General features: G+C 37.1%; 1 protein-coding gene across 1 annotated transcript; it reads right to left on the bottom strand.

The window, feature by feature from the left end:
* Positions 1 to 6,901: 6,901 nt before the first annotated feature.
* ATXN7L3B (ataxin 7 like 3B) lies at positions 6,902 to 10,534 on the bottom strand. Its single transcript, XM_037145501.2, has one exon. It carries the CDS (start codon positions 10,203 to 10,205, stop codon positions 9,912 to 9,914), a length of 294 nt encoding a protein of 97 aa, XP_037001396.1. The 5' UTR covers positions 10,206 to 10,534; the 3' UTR covers positions 6,902 to 9,911.
* Positions 10,535 to 13,115: the final 2,581 nt, after the last annotated feature.

Genomic DNA, 13,115 nt, shown 5'->3' with positions numbered 1-13,115 from the left:
TGCTCCCTCTGATAACAACCCGTTGGGCCTTGTTAGGGCAGAAGGTCTGATAAATGCACACATTCATAAGATAAAGTGGCTTAATTATCTTTTTCCATCTAAGCCTAATAAATGTCCCTAATACACCACCTTCTGGGCATCTCATGCCTCCTTGAGCCCATCTCAGAGCTTTGCCAATAGTAAACATTATAACTGTTACAGACCAATTGACATTCATTTCATGGGGGGATTCCAGACTACATTATAGATTATTCTTTTCCTTGTTAATACTAAACAACCTATACATCCTAGACAAACCAATTAGAGTCTTTACTCTTTTATATGTTCTTCACTAGTACATTATTGTTGTGATAGAGATGGTGTTATTACTCCATTCTTTTTGTGGCCTGCTGTCAGTAGTTAGAATAAAAGGGTTATCACAGTCCTGGCTGGTGGAGCTCAGTGGATTGAGTGTGAGCTGCAAACCAAAAGGGTCACTGGTTTGATTCCTAGTCAGGGCACATGCTGGGCTGTGGGCCAGGTCTCCAGTGGGGCCCACATGAGAGGCAACCACAGACTGATGTTTCTCTCCTTCTCTTTCTCCCTCCTTTCCCCTCTCTCTAAAAATAAATAAAATCTTTCATAAAGAAACAATTATCACAGCTAATGATGATGTTGATGATGAGAAAATCAATCTTTTTAAATTTTATGAATAATCCTTAGCTCTGTTGGGGGTAAATCAATGACAGCAGAGTTTTAGCTGAATGGAACAAAAACTTGATATTAAGAGAATGAGAAATGGTATCTGAGAGAAGTTAAAAATACTTTAATTGCCACACTACAAATGCAACTGAGAAGTTCATTATAGGCCTTAATTCTGATGCAATATGATAAATTATTTCCTATTTTCCACCTATTGCTCCAGATTGACATTTTTTGTCCATAAGAACACTTTTAAATGGATATTAAATTCCTAAACAAAAGGATGGATCTTTTCAACTGATCCAGTGATATGCAAACAGGCTAGCAACATATACTGAAATATATAACCTTTAAATGTTTAGGAGCAGAGAGATAATATATTTCTTATATCACCTGAGAGGAGCAAAGAGATAATATATTTCTTATATCACCTGAGAGGTAAGAAATCTCATGGCCATAATTAAAGAAATAAATGGTTCTAAAATTTCAATCTTTGTGAAGGCATTACACGGTACCTGATGTCTTTAAATTCTCAATTTTAAAATAACTTATATATACAGGATCTCAGACAAAAAAAAATGTCCAGTGTCCCAAAGATCCTAAGGATGGTCTATTAGAGATTAAAAGAGAGAATGAATATAAAGTTATTTTTTGCTTTCCCTCCAGGGCCATAGTTCTCAGCATTTAGAAGCACAAAAGTCATCCGGGTATATATTTAAAATAAAGCTTCTGGGACTTGACTTTTGAATAATAATGAAAGATGAGATTCTTGTGGGACACTTAGTTGGAAAAACCTAAGTGGAGCCGCAGACCTGTAACTCTGAAACAGAGAAGACAGCATTGGGAACCGAAGCGGTGATGCAGATTTGGAGCAAAGCTGCAGAACAATCTGTAAAACAGAAAACCACAGACTGCTGTGAAGGAACCCATAGAGTGAACTGGGCCAATCTCTCTGCATTTACATGATAACAGTGGTCTTGGGAATGAAAGATTTGGCTAGTTATTGTCCAACATTTAAGGTCACAGGAGTACAGAATATTACAGGTGAGACAGAAATAAGAAATTATTTCATTCAAGCTTATTAATGTATCAGTGAAGAAACTTGAGTGGGTCACAGAGTTTATTGTGTAGTCAAGAATGAGATTAATCTTTTCCCCAAATATTAGGCAAAGTCCAGGTGAACTGTTGAATCATTGTTGAATTCTGTACTAAGCAGAGCAGAAATAACAAGAACAGCTTTATTAATTTATTTTTCAACTTTAGCCCCACTCCCAACCCCAAAATACACTTTATTTACTTAGTAGTATATACATAGCTTTTAATAATTTTAAGTGATTTTGCATATTTCATGTTTAATATCGTATTTAATTTTCAAACAAGGATAAATTTGAAAAGTTAAACAATAGAGTGTTGTGATTTTCTTATGACAGTTAGTAGTTTTAATAATATCTACCATTTAGCCCTGGCTGGTGTGGCAGCCCAGTGGTAGAACACTGGCTTGCAAACCAGTCAGTCACCGGTTCCATTCCAGTCTAGGGCAAATGCTTGGGCTATGGGCCAAGTCCCCAGTAGGGGACATGCGAGAGACAAGCATACATTGATGTTTCTCTCCCTCCCTTCCTCCCTCCATTCCCCTTCTCTAAGAAAATAAATAAAATCTTTTAAAAAATACCTACCATTTAATGAACAATTACAATGCATCAGGAACGATGCGATTGGTTTACACAATTGATGCTTCAACCAACATGGGCTGGAACTGTGCAGGTCTACTTAGATGCCGTTTTTTTCGATAAATACTTGTACTGGTTTCCATCTATGGTTGGGAATCAACAGATGCAGGGGGCTGTCTGTATTCACTTATCTTCGCCATTGTATAAAGAGAACTTCAGCATCTGCAGATTTTGGTATGTGATGGGAGTCCTGGAATTAATCCCCCATGGATAGCAAGGGACAACTTAAATTTTGAAGGAGTCAAAAGTTAGAGGCAGATTTTTTTTCTTAGTTATAAAGGAGGGAGGTATGAGTAAATGCTAAGTACTTTATTTAAACATAGTTAAGCTCATAGGATCACCTGGCATTTCCATACCTTGTATATGCACTCTTATCAGCAGGCATACATGCCATTTGTTAATCATGGTTAAAGACCATGCAGTTTTGCAACCCTAAACACCCTATCTGTATATTAGGTTAATACCAAATCCATCATTTATACAAAACCATTCTTTTATCACATAAAGACTTTTTTTGATACTGTCATTGCTCTTTAAAAAAAGGTAATTATTTTTTATTGAATTTATCAGAGTGACATTGGCTAATAAAATCATATAGCTTTCAGGGGTACAATTCCATAATACATCATCTGACAAGCACTTTTAATCTTTAAAAATTTATCTATAAATCAAGTACTTAAAAGGCCAATACCAGTCCACTTTTAAAAGGTAAAAAGTGGCTGGTCTGTAAGTAAGTCCTTGAACTGTAAAAACTGATATAACTTCAAGAGCAAAGCCAATTGCTAACCTTCCTCTGAACTGGGACTTGATTTAAAGTAGTAACTGATCCGTGTACACATGCATGTGAGCATGTTCTGGAAAACAAAAAGCTGGAAGACTACGAAGAGTCCAGCGGGAAAAGAGTAAGTTTAGGAGATAAAAGCACATTAAAAGTGGAGCGGTCCCCATTATTTAAAGCACCACTTTTAAGGTTAACCTTTTGCTAAGATGTTTTTATGTTATTGAGTTTGTTTCCTCAGAGCTCTGTGGCATTATATTCCTAATTACTATTTATCTATTTACCTGATAAAATACAAGTAAGAGGTTTATGCCAGTAATAAAGATCACACCACATAACGACTTTTCCTTTCAATAACATCCGACATCTCCTGATACATATGTGGTATTATGAGTTTTTTTTCCATCTACAGAGGTGCAAAGTATAATTTTCCCATAGCTTCAAACCTTTCATTTAAATGGTATAAGTGGATCCACTTATACTGATCCTGAATATGTGAACTATTCCCATGTTTTTTGCCATTTGGATTTCTTCTGTAAATGAGCAATTCTTTTATTTTATCCATTTTTCAATTGTATAATTATTTTGTTAATAATCTTTTATTCATTTTAAAACTGCAACACTTCTACTTACCAGTATGTCACAGGGATTTCTTGTCCATTTCTAGTTCAACAAAGCACAAAAGGTTTTACTTTTTAGTCCACTATATCAATCTCTTCTTTGTTTAAGACATTTTCTTTTGCCTACAATTATAAACATATCCTATTTTCCTATAAAAGTTTAGTGTTCTACTTTTCTATAAGTCTTAAAGGCACACAGAAATTTTTGTGTTGGAATGCAGTTTTATTATTTATTTTTGGATAATCTATTTCAGAACAATATAGTGGTTTATAATCCACTGACAAAAATACCAATTGAGTTATACAACAGGATGGCATAAATGAGTTTTTCCACTTAAGTCTCAACTCTCTATTCTACTCCGTTTCTGTACCCAAATCACACTATGTAAGATACATTTGTTAAAAAGTTAAATTTGCACTTGCTTTTTATATAAATCTTAAGCCTGTTAAATTTCATGAAAATGTCTGTTTGTATTTTTATCCAGATACTTCCAATTCATATATTTGTATATTGAACTTCATGGCCATAACTATGTTGCCACTCTCCATTTGGTTGGGTTTCCTGTAACATACCAGAAGAAAATTTTATAATTTGTCCCATAAAATCTTACATCTCCCTTGTTATATTAATTCACAGAACCACTATAATTTTAGTTGCATTACATTCTATGTGTAACTTTTAAAACTTTTTATTATTCTGATTTTGGATATTGATGTTATATCCAGCAACTTTACTGCATTCTAGCATTACTTCCAGTGGACTGTTCAGAATCTACAAAATTAAACATCTGAGAATATGAGACTTCTTTCTTCCATTTCTGATTGTAAAGGCAATGCTTCCAGGTGTTAACTTTAGCACAGCAATTGTGTATTTTTGATACAGGCTTTATCAATGTATGAGGTTCTTTAGCCCTAGTTTCTATGTAAGTAAGTATTTTTTAAATAAATAATTGACATTGAATTTTACAAAATATTACCTGTCAAGATTTTTGGTTTTCTCCTAATGACGATGTGATGAATGAGTCAAAATCTCACTTTTCTGGGATTAACTTGGCTTCATTTTTTGATCTTAAAGGATCTGGTTTGCTAACATCTTCATTTTTTCAAAATCTATTTTCATAATACACTTGGGCTATAGTGTTTTTTTCTTTCTTTTTGTGCTGTAATGCCTAAAATTCTAAGTGTCTAATGTTTTCATGTATGTATCAGGGTAGAGATGAGGTGATCTGGTTTTTCTTCTTAAGTTCTAGACATATTCATTTATTAAAAAAATAAAAAATTCTTGAGTCTTTCATGCTTTATATTTTTTAATGCTTTTTTTATTTTTTCATATTTTCAGTCATTGCTTTGAAATTTTCATTCTTAAACCACAGCATCTTTTTCTAAATTAGTCTCTTCATTTACTAAGTTAAAATTTCTATTGTTTCAACAAAGATCACTGGCCTAGCTCCAGCATTCTGCTTTTGCTTCTATTGCTTGTTGTTTTATTTTACTTTTTTTTTGAACTGTGGACGAGTAACAGATGCTGAACATTTATCTCAACTCTAAAATAAATTTAATATGTCCTTTTTAGCACCATAGCCAATAAGGCTCAAATAATATATGATTGAAAATGTTTGCAAAATAGAAAAAGATTTCCAGATTTATCTGCAGTATCTTTTTAAACAGGCATATCACTTGCAACTATTATTTTCCTCCAAAGTACCATGGGCATCTTTTGGAACATAAATGAGAATCAAAGAGCTTGCGCCTCCCACAGCAGCGTAAAACTTTCAAAGTGTGATGGTACCAGTTATCTCTAGCTGATCTGAGAAGAAGCGATTCACTGTGAAAATTGTTTTGAAGGCCAGTGTGAAAAGGTTTTTAATAAAGTGTAAATGTTGAGTTTTTACCACATTAATATATTCTTTAAAACACCTTCTTAAACATAAAAGAAACACTTTAAAGTACCTCAGGCCCGAGTTGAAGGCATTACTAAATTATTTGTGTGGAAAGTGCCTCCTGAATCCTTAACTACTTGAGGATAATTCATTTTCTATCTTGATCTTTGTCAACATTAAGTGACCATTTATTAGGTTCCTGATGTCACGCTACATGCTGTTAAAATGTAGTACCTAGGGAGTGAAATGTAGGAAATTAAAAGGTACCTAATGTTTTATTTTTTAAACATAAAGATCATTATTTAGAAAACATGGAAAGTGATGATCTTAAAAGTCCTATCATCAAGTGAATTTAACAAGGCACTGAGGTCTTGTACATCTCATTTCAGAAAACAGTACTATTAATTAAAATCTAAATATAAGAATTAGGATCCCAAAGTATTTGCTGTGGCTGCATTCGGATGTTAGGTAACTCAATGCCATGTTACATGTCCAAAAGACTCTGAGGTATCATAAGACAATTTTTCCTCTGGCTCAATTTCTGTATTTTTTATTCATCTAAACATTATTTCTAATTTTTACTTCTTTAGTGAACTACATTTAGCAAACAAGTATTTATCGGTACTAAGGAGTAATATACACAACTCTGGGGGAAGTGCTCTAACTGGATTAGGAAATAGAATTGAAAACTCTCAGAATTATTCTAAAACAAAGTGAAAATCTTTATAAAGAGTTGGGATAAAATAAAAATACAAAGTATCAGGAAAAATTCATCTTTACAAAGGTCAATTCATGTTTCCTATGAAGCATTTATTTGCCTTTGTAGAGCAAGAATATTAGTTCCAAGTGATGATGAAATGTATATATTACGATACATTGAGTTCCATTCAAATTGTACTATCTTTCACATTGGGCATTTAGTGACAGGCTTAGATTATTTATTTTACCACCTTCTTAACTCATATGAAAAGGGGCAGATTCTATAGTTTCTTTCACTGGATGATGCAGGAAGCTAAATTTGCAGAACTAGATGGAAAAACAAAGTTGAGCAGTCCCTCTATCTATTCTCAATATTGGGCAGAGTTCCTCTATTATGATAAAACTCTCATTGAGGAAGAAGTGATTAAAGTTCCACAGCAATTCAACATTTATTTTACTATCAATACCTGAAAAACATTACAATTTTAAAGGATTAACAGAGGCCAAATAAAGTCATTTTTTAAAATTTTATTATTACTGTTTACCAAGGGGGGGATGCAGTTTATATACACCAGCAGCCATAGGGGCAAAGGGCATACACAGTTAGCAATCTGCATAGGACGGACTACTTATGCGAAAATAAGACTCTCCAAAACGAAGGACAGGGGTGAGTTTTACTACACTTCCCCAATGATCCCAGCATGCGATAATGCTAGGCAATGGCCCCTGTGCATGCGGTGATAGGAACTAATGTATGGAAGAATAAGCCACGAACCACAAAAAATTTGTAGAGAACCCCTTTACCCCCATACACACACACACACACACACACACACACACACACACAGATACATAATAGAATTACAGGGTGATCGATACATTTAATTGAGAAGGAAAGGATAGGAATTTTGCTGTTAGAGGGAAGATAAGTAGGGAAAGGGAGAGTTCCTAACCAATGTCAACTATGGTAGGGAGCATTATCTCCACCAAAACGAAAGGAGTTAGTTTGTTCCAGCCCACCTTACAGCCACCCAGGGCAGGGGGCTACTGCCCTAATAGTGGGGGACAAAAAACAAAAACCAAGAGGGACAGATAATATGAACTTCCCACTTCCTCCTCTAACCAGGAAAAAAGGCCAGAAAGAAAATGGTAATGCCACGATCTGAGCTCCCCCTCTGAAGGAAGAGTGGACCGAGGCCTTACCCTCAATTTCTTTCCCAGACATTATCTGGAAGTAGGCCAGAGTCTCACTTACACCCTTCCTTTACCTCTATATTCCCTTAGCAGGAATTATCTATAAAAAGTCAAGGGCCGATTATCCAGTTATTTTAGCTTTTGTCAAGGTTTGACTTTTAAAAAAGTAATCACAATTCTTCGACTTAAGACAAATCTGTAACTAGGCCACTATCCTGACCAGGACAACTCTATGGGGGGGAATGCAGTAATCACCAGTCTTGAGGCCCTATTACTACGATTTCCTGAATCTTCTAGACTATGTAACCCAAATCAGTCCGTACAGTCCAAATTATTTCTTCTGGAATAAGGAAGGATACATGCACAGCCAATGTCAGAGCAAAAGGATCAGGATCCACTCCATTCATTGGTCTCTAGCCTTTCTGCTCTTCTGCTTAGGTCCTAAGAAGCAATATCCAAGTGGAAGTGGGAAGATACAGCTCCTCATGAAGTAAGACACAGCAGGAGGGCATATTAGCAAGGCAGTCCTATCCAAGAAAGGCTTAGGAATCACACTGCCTTTCACATACAATTAGGTTTTCTTCCCATCCTAATCCCATCAGAGGGAGCCACAAGAAAGATTCTTCTGAGTCTCCCAGAAAAACAAGGAAAAAAACTTAAAAGAAGCCAAGGAAAAGGAAACTGGACAGGCTTGAGAAGCAGGAACATCAAAAGATGAAATGAAACCGGTCACTGTGAAAGCAGAGTGGCAGGCAGCACCTGGAGTCATGAGCCGCACCAGTTAGGCAGTGGAGCAGGTAACAGGAGGAACATGGGGCCAAGCCAGACAGATGAGGCTGGGACCCTTACTGGACACAGAATGAGGTAAGAAAACATTTCAAATAAAGCAGCACCATTCCTGCTCACCTTGGGGCTCCCACCCCTCTACAATTCATAAACCCTCAATCAGAACTAAGTGGAGGGTAGTTCTGATATGTGGCTCACACTTTCCATTCTCCCCTATCCCACTCCTTGAGGCCAAGGGACTTCTGGGGACCCTTCCTTTACTTTCAACATCAAACAGCTTCTGTAATCAAGGTCCAAAGAGGACCAAGTGGAAAGGGCTGCCCCTTGTGAGGGGCAAAGGTGGTGACAGTCTACAGGTTCCCCTTAGCAGAGCTCTGTGACTGCACAACCCAAAGAGCAGGGGCATTCAATAGGACATTGCACTGGCAGATGGGAGAAAACCCAGTCCTGCTCCTTGGCTCCTAACACTAACCCATTCACATTACTCAGGGCTGCTAGAAGAGGTCCCCTCTGGGCTCAGCTTTCAGGCCACAATCTCCTGCACAGCCATCATGCTCCTTTATATTTGAGGCCTGTACCTAGGGTAGAAGGCATGTAGTGATCTGTCATAATGACCAAGTCAGACTCATGGACTTTTTAACTATAACTCAGAGTAGGAAAATAACTGCCCCACCAGACTGTTGTCCACAGAGTGATATATCCAGATATGAATCTTGCAGTTTGAGCGAGATCGTGCATAGTTGCAGCGGCCCCTGCTACCTCCCCAAGGGACCATAACCAAATCCCCAACCTGCCTGGATAACCAATGTGTCCATTTTGCGAAGCCTATACCACCAGATGGGGTGCCAGAAAGAGGGCTCTGTTCAGCAAAAGGCTAGCCCTTGTCCCCAAGTCCGTTGAAGTGACTGTAAGTGCTGGACCTCTGGGAAACTGGTGGCTTTCACCTTTTCTTCTTGTTGGAGCCAGGGCCAGAGCTTCCCCTACCAGATTCAGCAGAAAATTCTTTTTCTCCATTTCCCAAACTGGAATTGTTAAAATCCAGATCTCACACCTGACTTTCATTTTGTCTTGGAGAAGCCCAAATCAAAGGCTCAGGGATCAGAGGAGCAGTCCACTGAGGCCCAAAGATAAAGGCCTGACCATCAGTTATGTCCAAAGTGTCAGTTATCCAGGAAGCCCTTGACTCAAGCAGACTGAAGGGATAAGAAACCAAAGGATCTTATCTGCTGGGCAACAGTACAGGGGTCTTGTGCACTTCCTCGTGTCCTGGTGTATTTAGAGATCAACCTGCATTGCATGGCGTGCAAGATGCACAGCTCCTCCTGCCCAGGGTTTCAAAGCTGAACCTAAGTAATATACTTATAAAACAATCCAAATTCTTAAATTCTCCACTTTGGGTTTTTAAAGGCTTTTAAAGAATTTTCAGTGGGAAATGGAATTTTTCTTTTTATTTTTTATTTTTTCCTATTTAGCTACCTACTCCCGACCACAGGACCGGTCTATGTCATTGTCCTGGTCACCCTCGGGCTCTCTCATGTTGTAGCTACTGGAATTCCGGAGGTGAGCGTTGCAGCTGCTGATCAGGCCCATTCCCAGATTCTCCAGGAAGGGAGCAGAGAGGGAGACGGCACGCTCCTTTATCTTCCACTGGTTGAATGCCAAAATCCTTCACACTACCAGTGTCCGCGAACTCCAGGTAGAAGTAGCCACACTTGACTGCCCGGTGCACCTCAAAGCAGAAGCCCAAACAAGAATCCTCTATCAGGTCTACGTATATCTCCTGCGCGATGGCCTCTAGCTTGTTAGTATCCAGGTTAGCCAACGAAATTTCCTCCATTTTAATCTGTAAACGACCGTGGAGAGGGCGCTCAAATTACTCACAGCAGCACCTGCAGGAACGCGTCGGGCTCCGCGGGCCGCGCCTAGGCCTAGAGGCCTCCCGGTGCCGGATCTTCAGGCGACGGGGACGTCAGCAGGCGGGGAAGCAGCACCCAGCGGCGACTGCTCCGGAACACCAAGTCCTTAGTTTCTCCAGGCGTCTCCAGTAGTCTGGGGCTTTGAGCTCGGGCCGGCCCCAGACCCACCACCGAACGGGATCCGTGCTTCACTCGGCGATCCACCTAGCAGCTCGGGCCTCTTCCCCTCGGAGCTCCGAGCTTAGCCCCACCTCCCCACTTCCGCTCCTAAGTGCGCCTGCGTACTGGCTCCGCGCAGTTGCCAAGTGCTTCTGCGCAGCTGCTCCGGAAGCTCAGGAGTTTGGGAAGACAGAGGGAGGAATGGAAGTGTGTTTGAATTAACGTTGTTGTTGATCGTAGAAAGTTTGCAGGGATGCTGTTTTATGTCGTTTATTTGTGGTTTTAAACACTCGCTAATGGACTCAGCATCCATGCTTAATTGATTTCCTTATGAAAAAGGGAAATTTAATAATTACATGTATATTTGTGTTGTGACCCGAAATACAGTTTTACAAACAGTTCTCCAAAACCTCTGAAAACTTGACATGTATAATTAACTTGTAATCCATTTATGGTACTGCGCAGTTGTCATCTGAATCCACTAGATGGTGCAAGGAAACAAATTACAGTATAGTTTATCTTTCATTCTTTTTATTTTTTGAATGAAAAACAAGGCACTAAAGACATAATGAATACATATTGATCACATGAGCCTAAGGCATTTATCTCATTTGTATGACCAAGTCAGTGCAACTATAAATAGATCATCATGTACATCTCTAAAGTAATTTAAAGAGAGTGTTGTATGTATATTCTCTACTGAACAGAGAGGAAATATGAAATATGTTAAATATATTGAGAGAGAAAGGGAGAGTTTCCTAAAATTGTGTACTATGTGTTTTAAGAACTAGAGCCATTCCACCTTGGCTTAAGTCCCAGATTCAACATTTAACTGCTTACTTCCTCACTTGAATAAAGCTAGTCCCTATTTTATGGTTAAGATTAAATGACATTAAAAAAAAATTCTCTTGTGACAGTCCCTTACATGTAAGGAAGCATTCAGTAAATGTCGGTTATTTTAATGATATTAGTTTGGACTTGAATATATTATAGGAAAATCCCTGTAGAATTTATTTTATTTGGTGGTAGATTTTCTTAGTCCCCACCACCAACCCTGTGAAATAGAACAGATTCTTGTATCTTCGAGTTTATAAAAAAGTAGATCTAACTAAAGAAAGAAAAATTAAAACTAGGCTTTCAGATCTGTCTGATTCTCTAATTTCCTCTCCAGAATAAAGGAATAGACATAGATCTTCCAGACAGAATAATGAAAATTTTCTAACATATGTATTTGTCAGAATACTCTTAAGTAGTTTTAGAATCCATTTTTTAAACTGTTCACAATATTACATTAGTTTTAGGCATACACCCCAATGATTAGACATTATACAACTTATTGGGTTTGCCATAAAGTCCGTATTTATTTTTGTAAAAGATACAATTTTCATCTTCACCAATAAATAACTTTATTGATTTGGTTATTTTGAGTATGTTGGCTATCTCTTGCATGGTATAACGTTGATTGTTCTCCATTAATGTCTCAGTTTAATCGCTATTAATTTCACCTGGTGTATCCAGCTATGGAGCATAATCCAGCAAGAAATCTCTAGCATGAAACTTCATAAAACACTTTTGACATGTTCAATCAGTCACAGCACCTTTTCCATACATTGCACAAATAATTTTTAGTTTATTTTTGCATTTCAGTTGAGTTTTAAGTGTTCTTGAAGTAATAAAGCATAATATGCCAAAGATATTGCTTATTTTCTTCCCCATTCAATATTAAAATGGCTACACAAAAATTCACCAATTTTGATGTTTTAAAGTGCACTCTGATATGACTCTGTCACAATCCAATCTACAGAAATTGTTTCAAATGAAGTTAAAGACAGTAAGCACAACTAGAGCCATCTTATGGAAAAAACAAATCAACACAATACTCAATGATCATCTCGATAAATCCCAATAGTCATGGAATTTGTACATTTCATAGTACACATAGGAAATATAGTTAATAATATTCTAATAACTATGTATGGTGTCAGATGGGTAAAAGATTTATTGAAATGGTCATTTAGTAAGTTAGAATTCATTCTTAATATCTCTAGATTTTTATGAGTAGAGGTTAAGTACAAATAAACTTATTGGTTTTATGAGTAAGCCAGTACTCGCATTCATCCAAATTTTCTGGTACATGTATTTTACCATCTTAAAAATCACAAATTGGTTGATATGGAGGATTTTGAAAGCCTGCGCTAGTATAGTCTCATGCATGATAAGAATTTTTTTTAATTTAAGAAAGATTTTTATTGAAGTCATTATATAATTTATATATCTTCTCCCTTCCAAAAATGACATCATATTTTGGTATAAGTTAGAATCTGCATATGGTCATATGCTTAGCCATAAGTTATAATGATTAAGTGCACAAGTTCTTGAGTTAAACTGCCTCCTACCAATTACTATTTGTGTGAACTTTATCTACTTAACTTCTAGAAATCTCAGTTTTCTCATTATAAAATGTCTATAACCGTTTTCATCACATAGGTTTTCTATGAGATTTAAACATATCAATGAATACAAAGTCTTCACAAAGTATCTGACAAATAGTGTTGTATACCTATTATTGTGACATGTCTAGTTAGGTAAGAAAATACAGATGTAAGTACATTGGTTCCACTCCTATGCCTTCTCCAAATTTAATCTAAAGCAATGCTTCTCAAACCTTAATG

The sequence above is a fragment of the Artibeus jamaicensis genome, unplaced genomic scaffold (genome assembly GCF_021234435.1).
Source record: "Artibeus jamaicensis isolate MK-2021 breed Jamaican fruit bat unplaced genomic scaffold, CSHL_Jam_final contig_233, whole genome shotgun sequence".
In the NCBI taxonomy this organism is placed as follows: Eukaryota; Metazoa; Chordata; class Mammalia; order Chiroptera; family Phyllostomidae; genus Artibeus; species Artibeus jamaicensis.
This window is presented reverse-complemented; position numbering and strand designations above follow the sequence as displayed.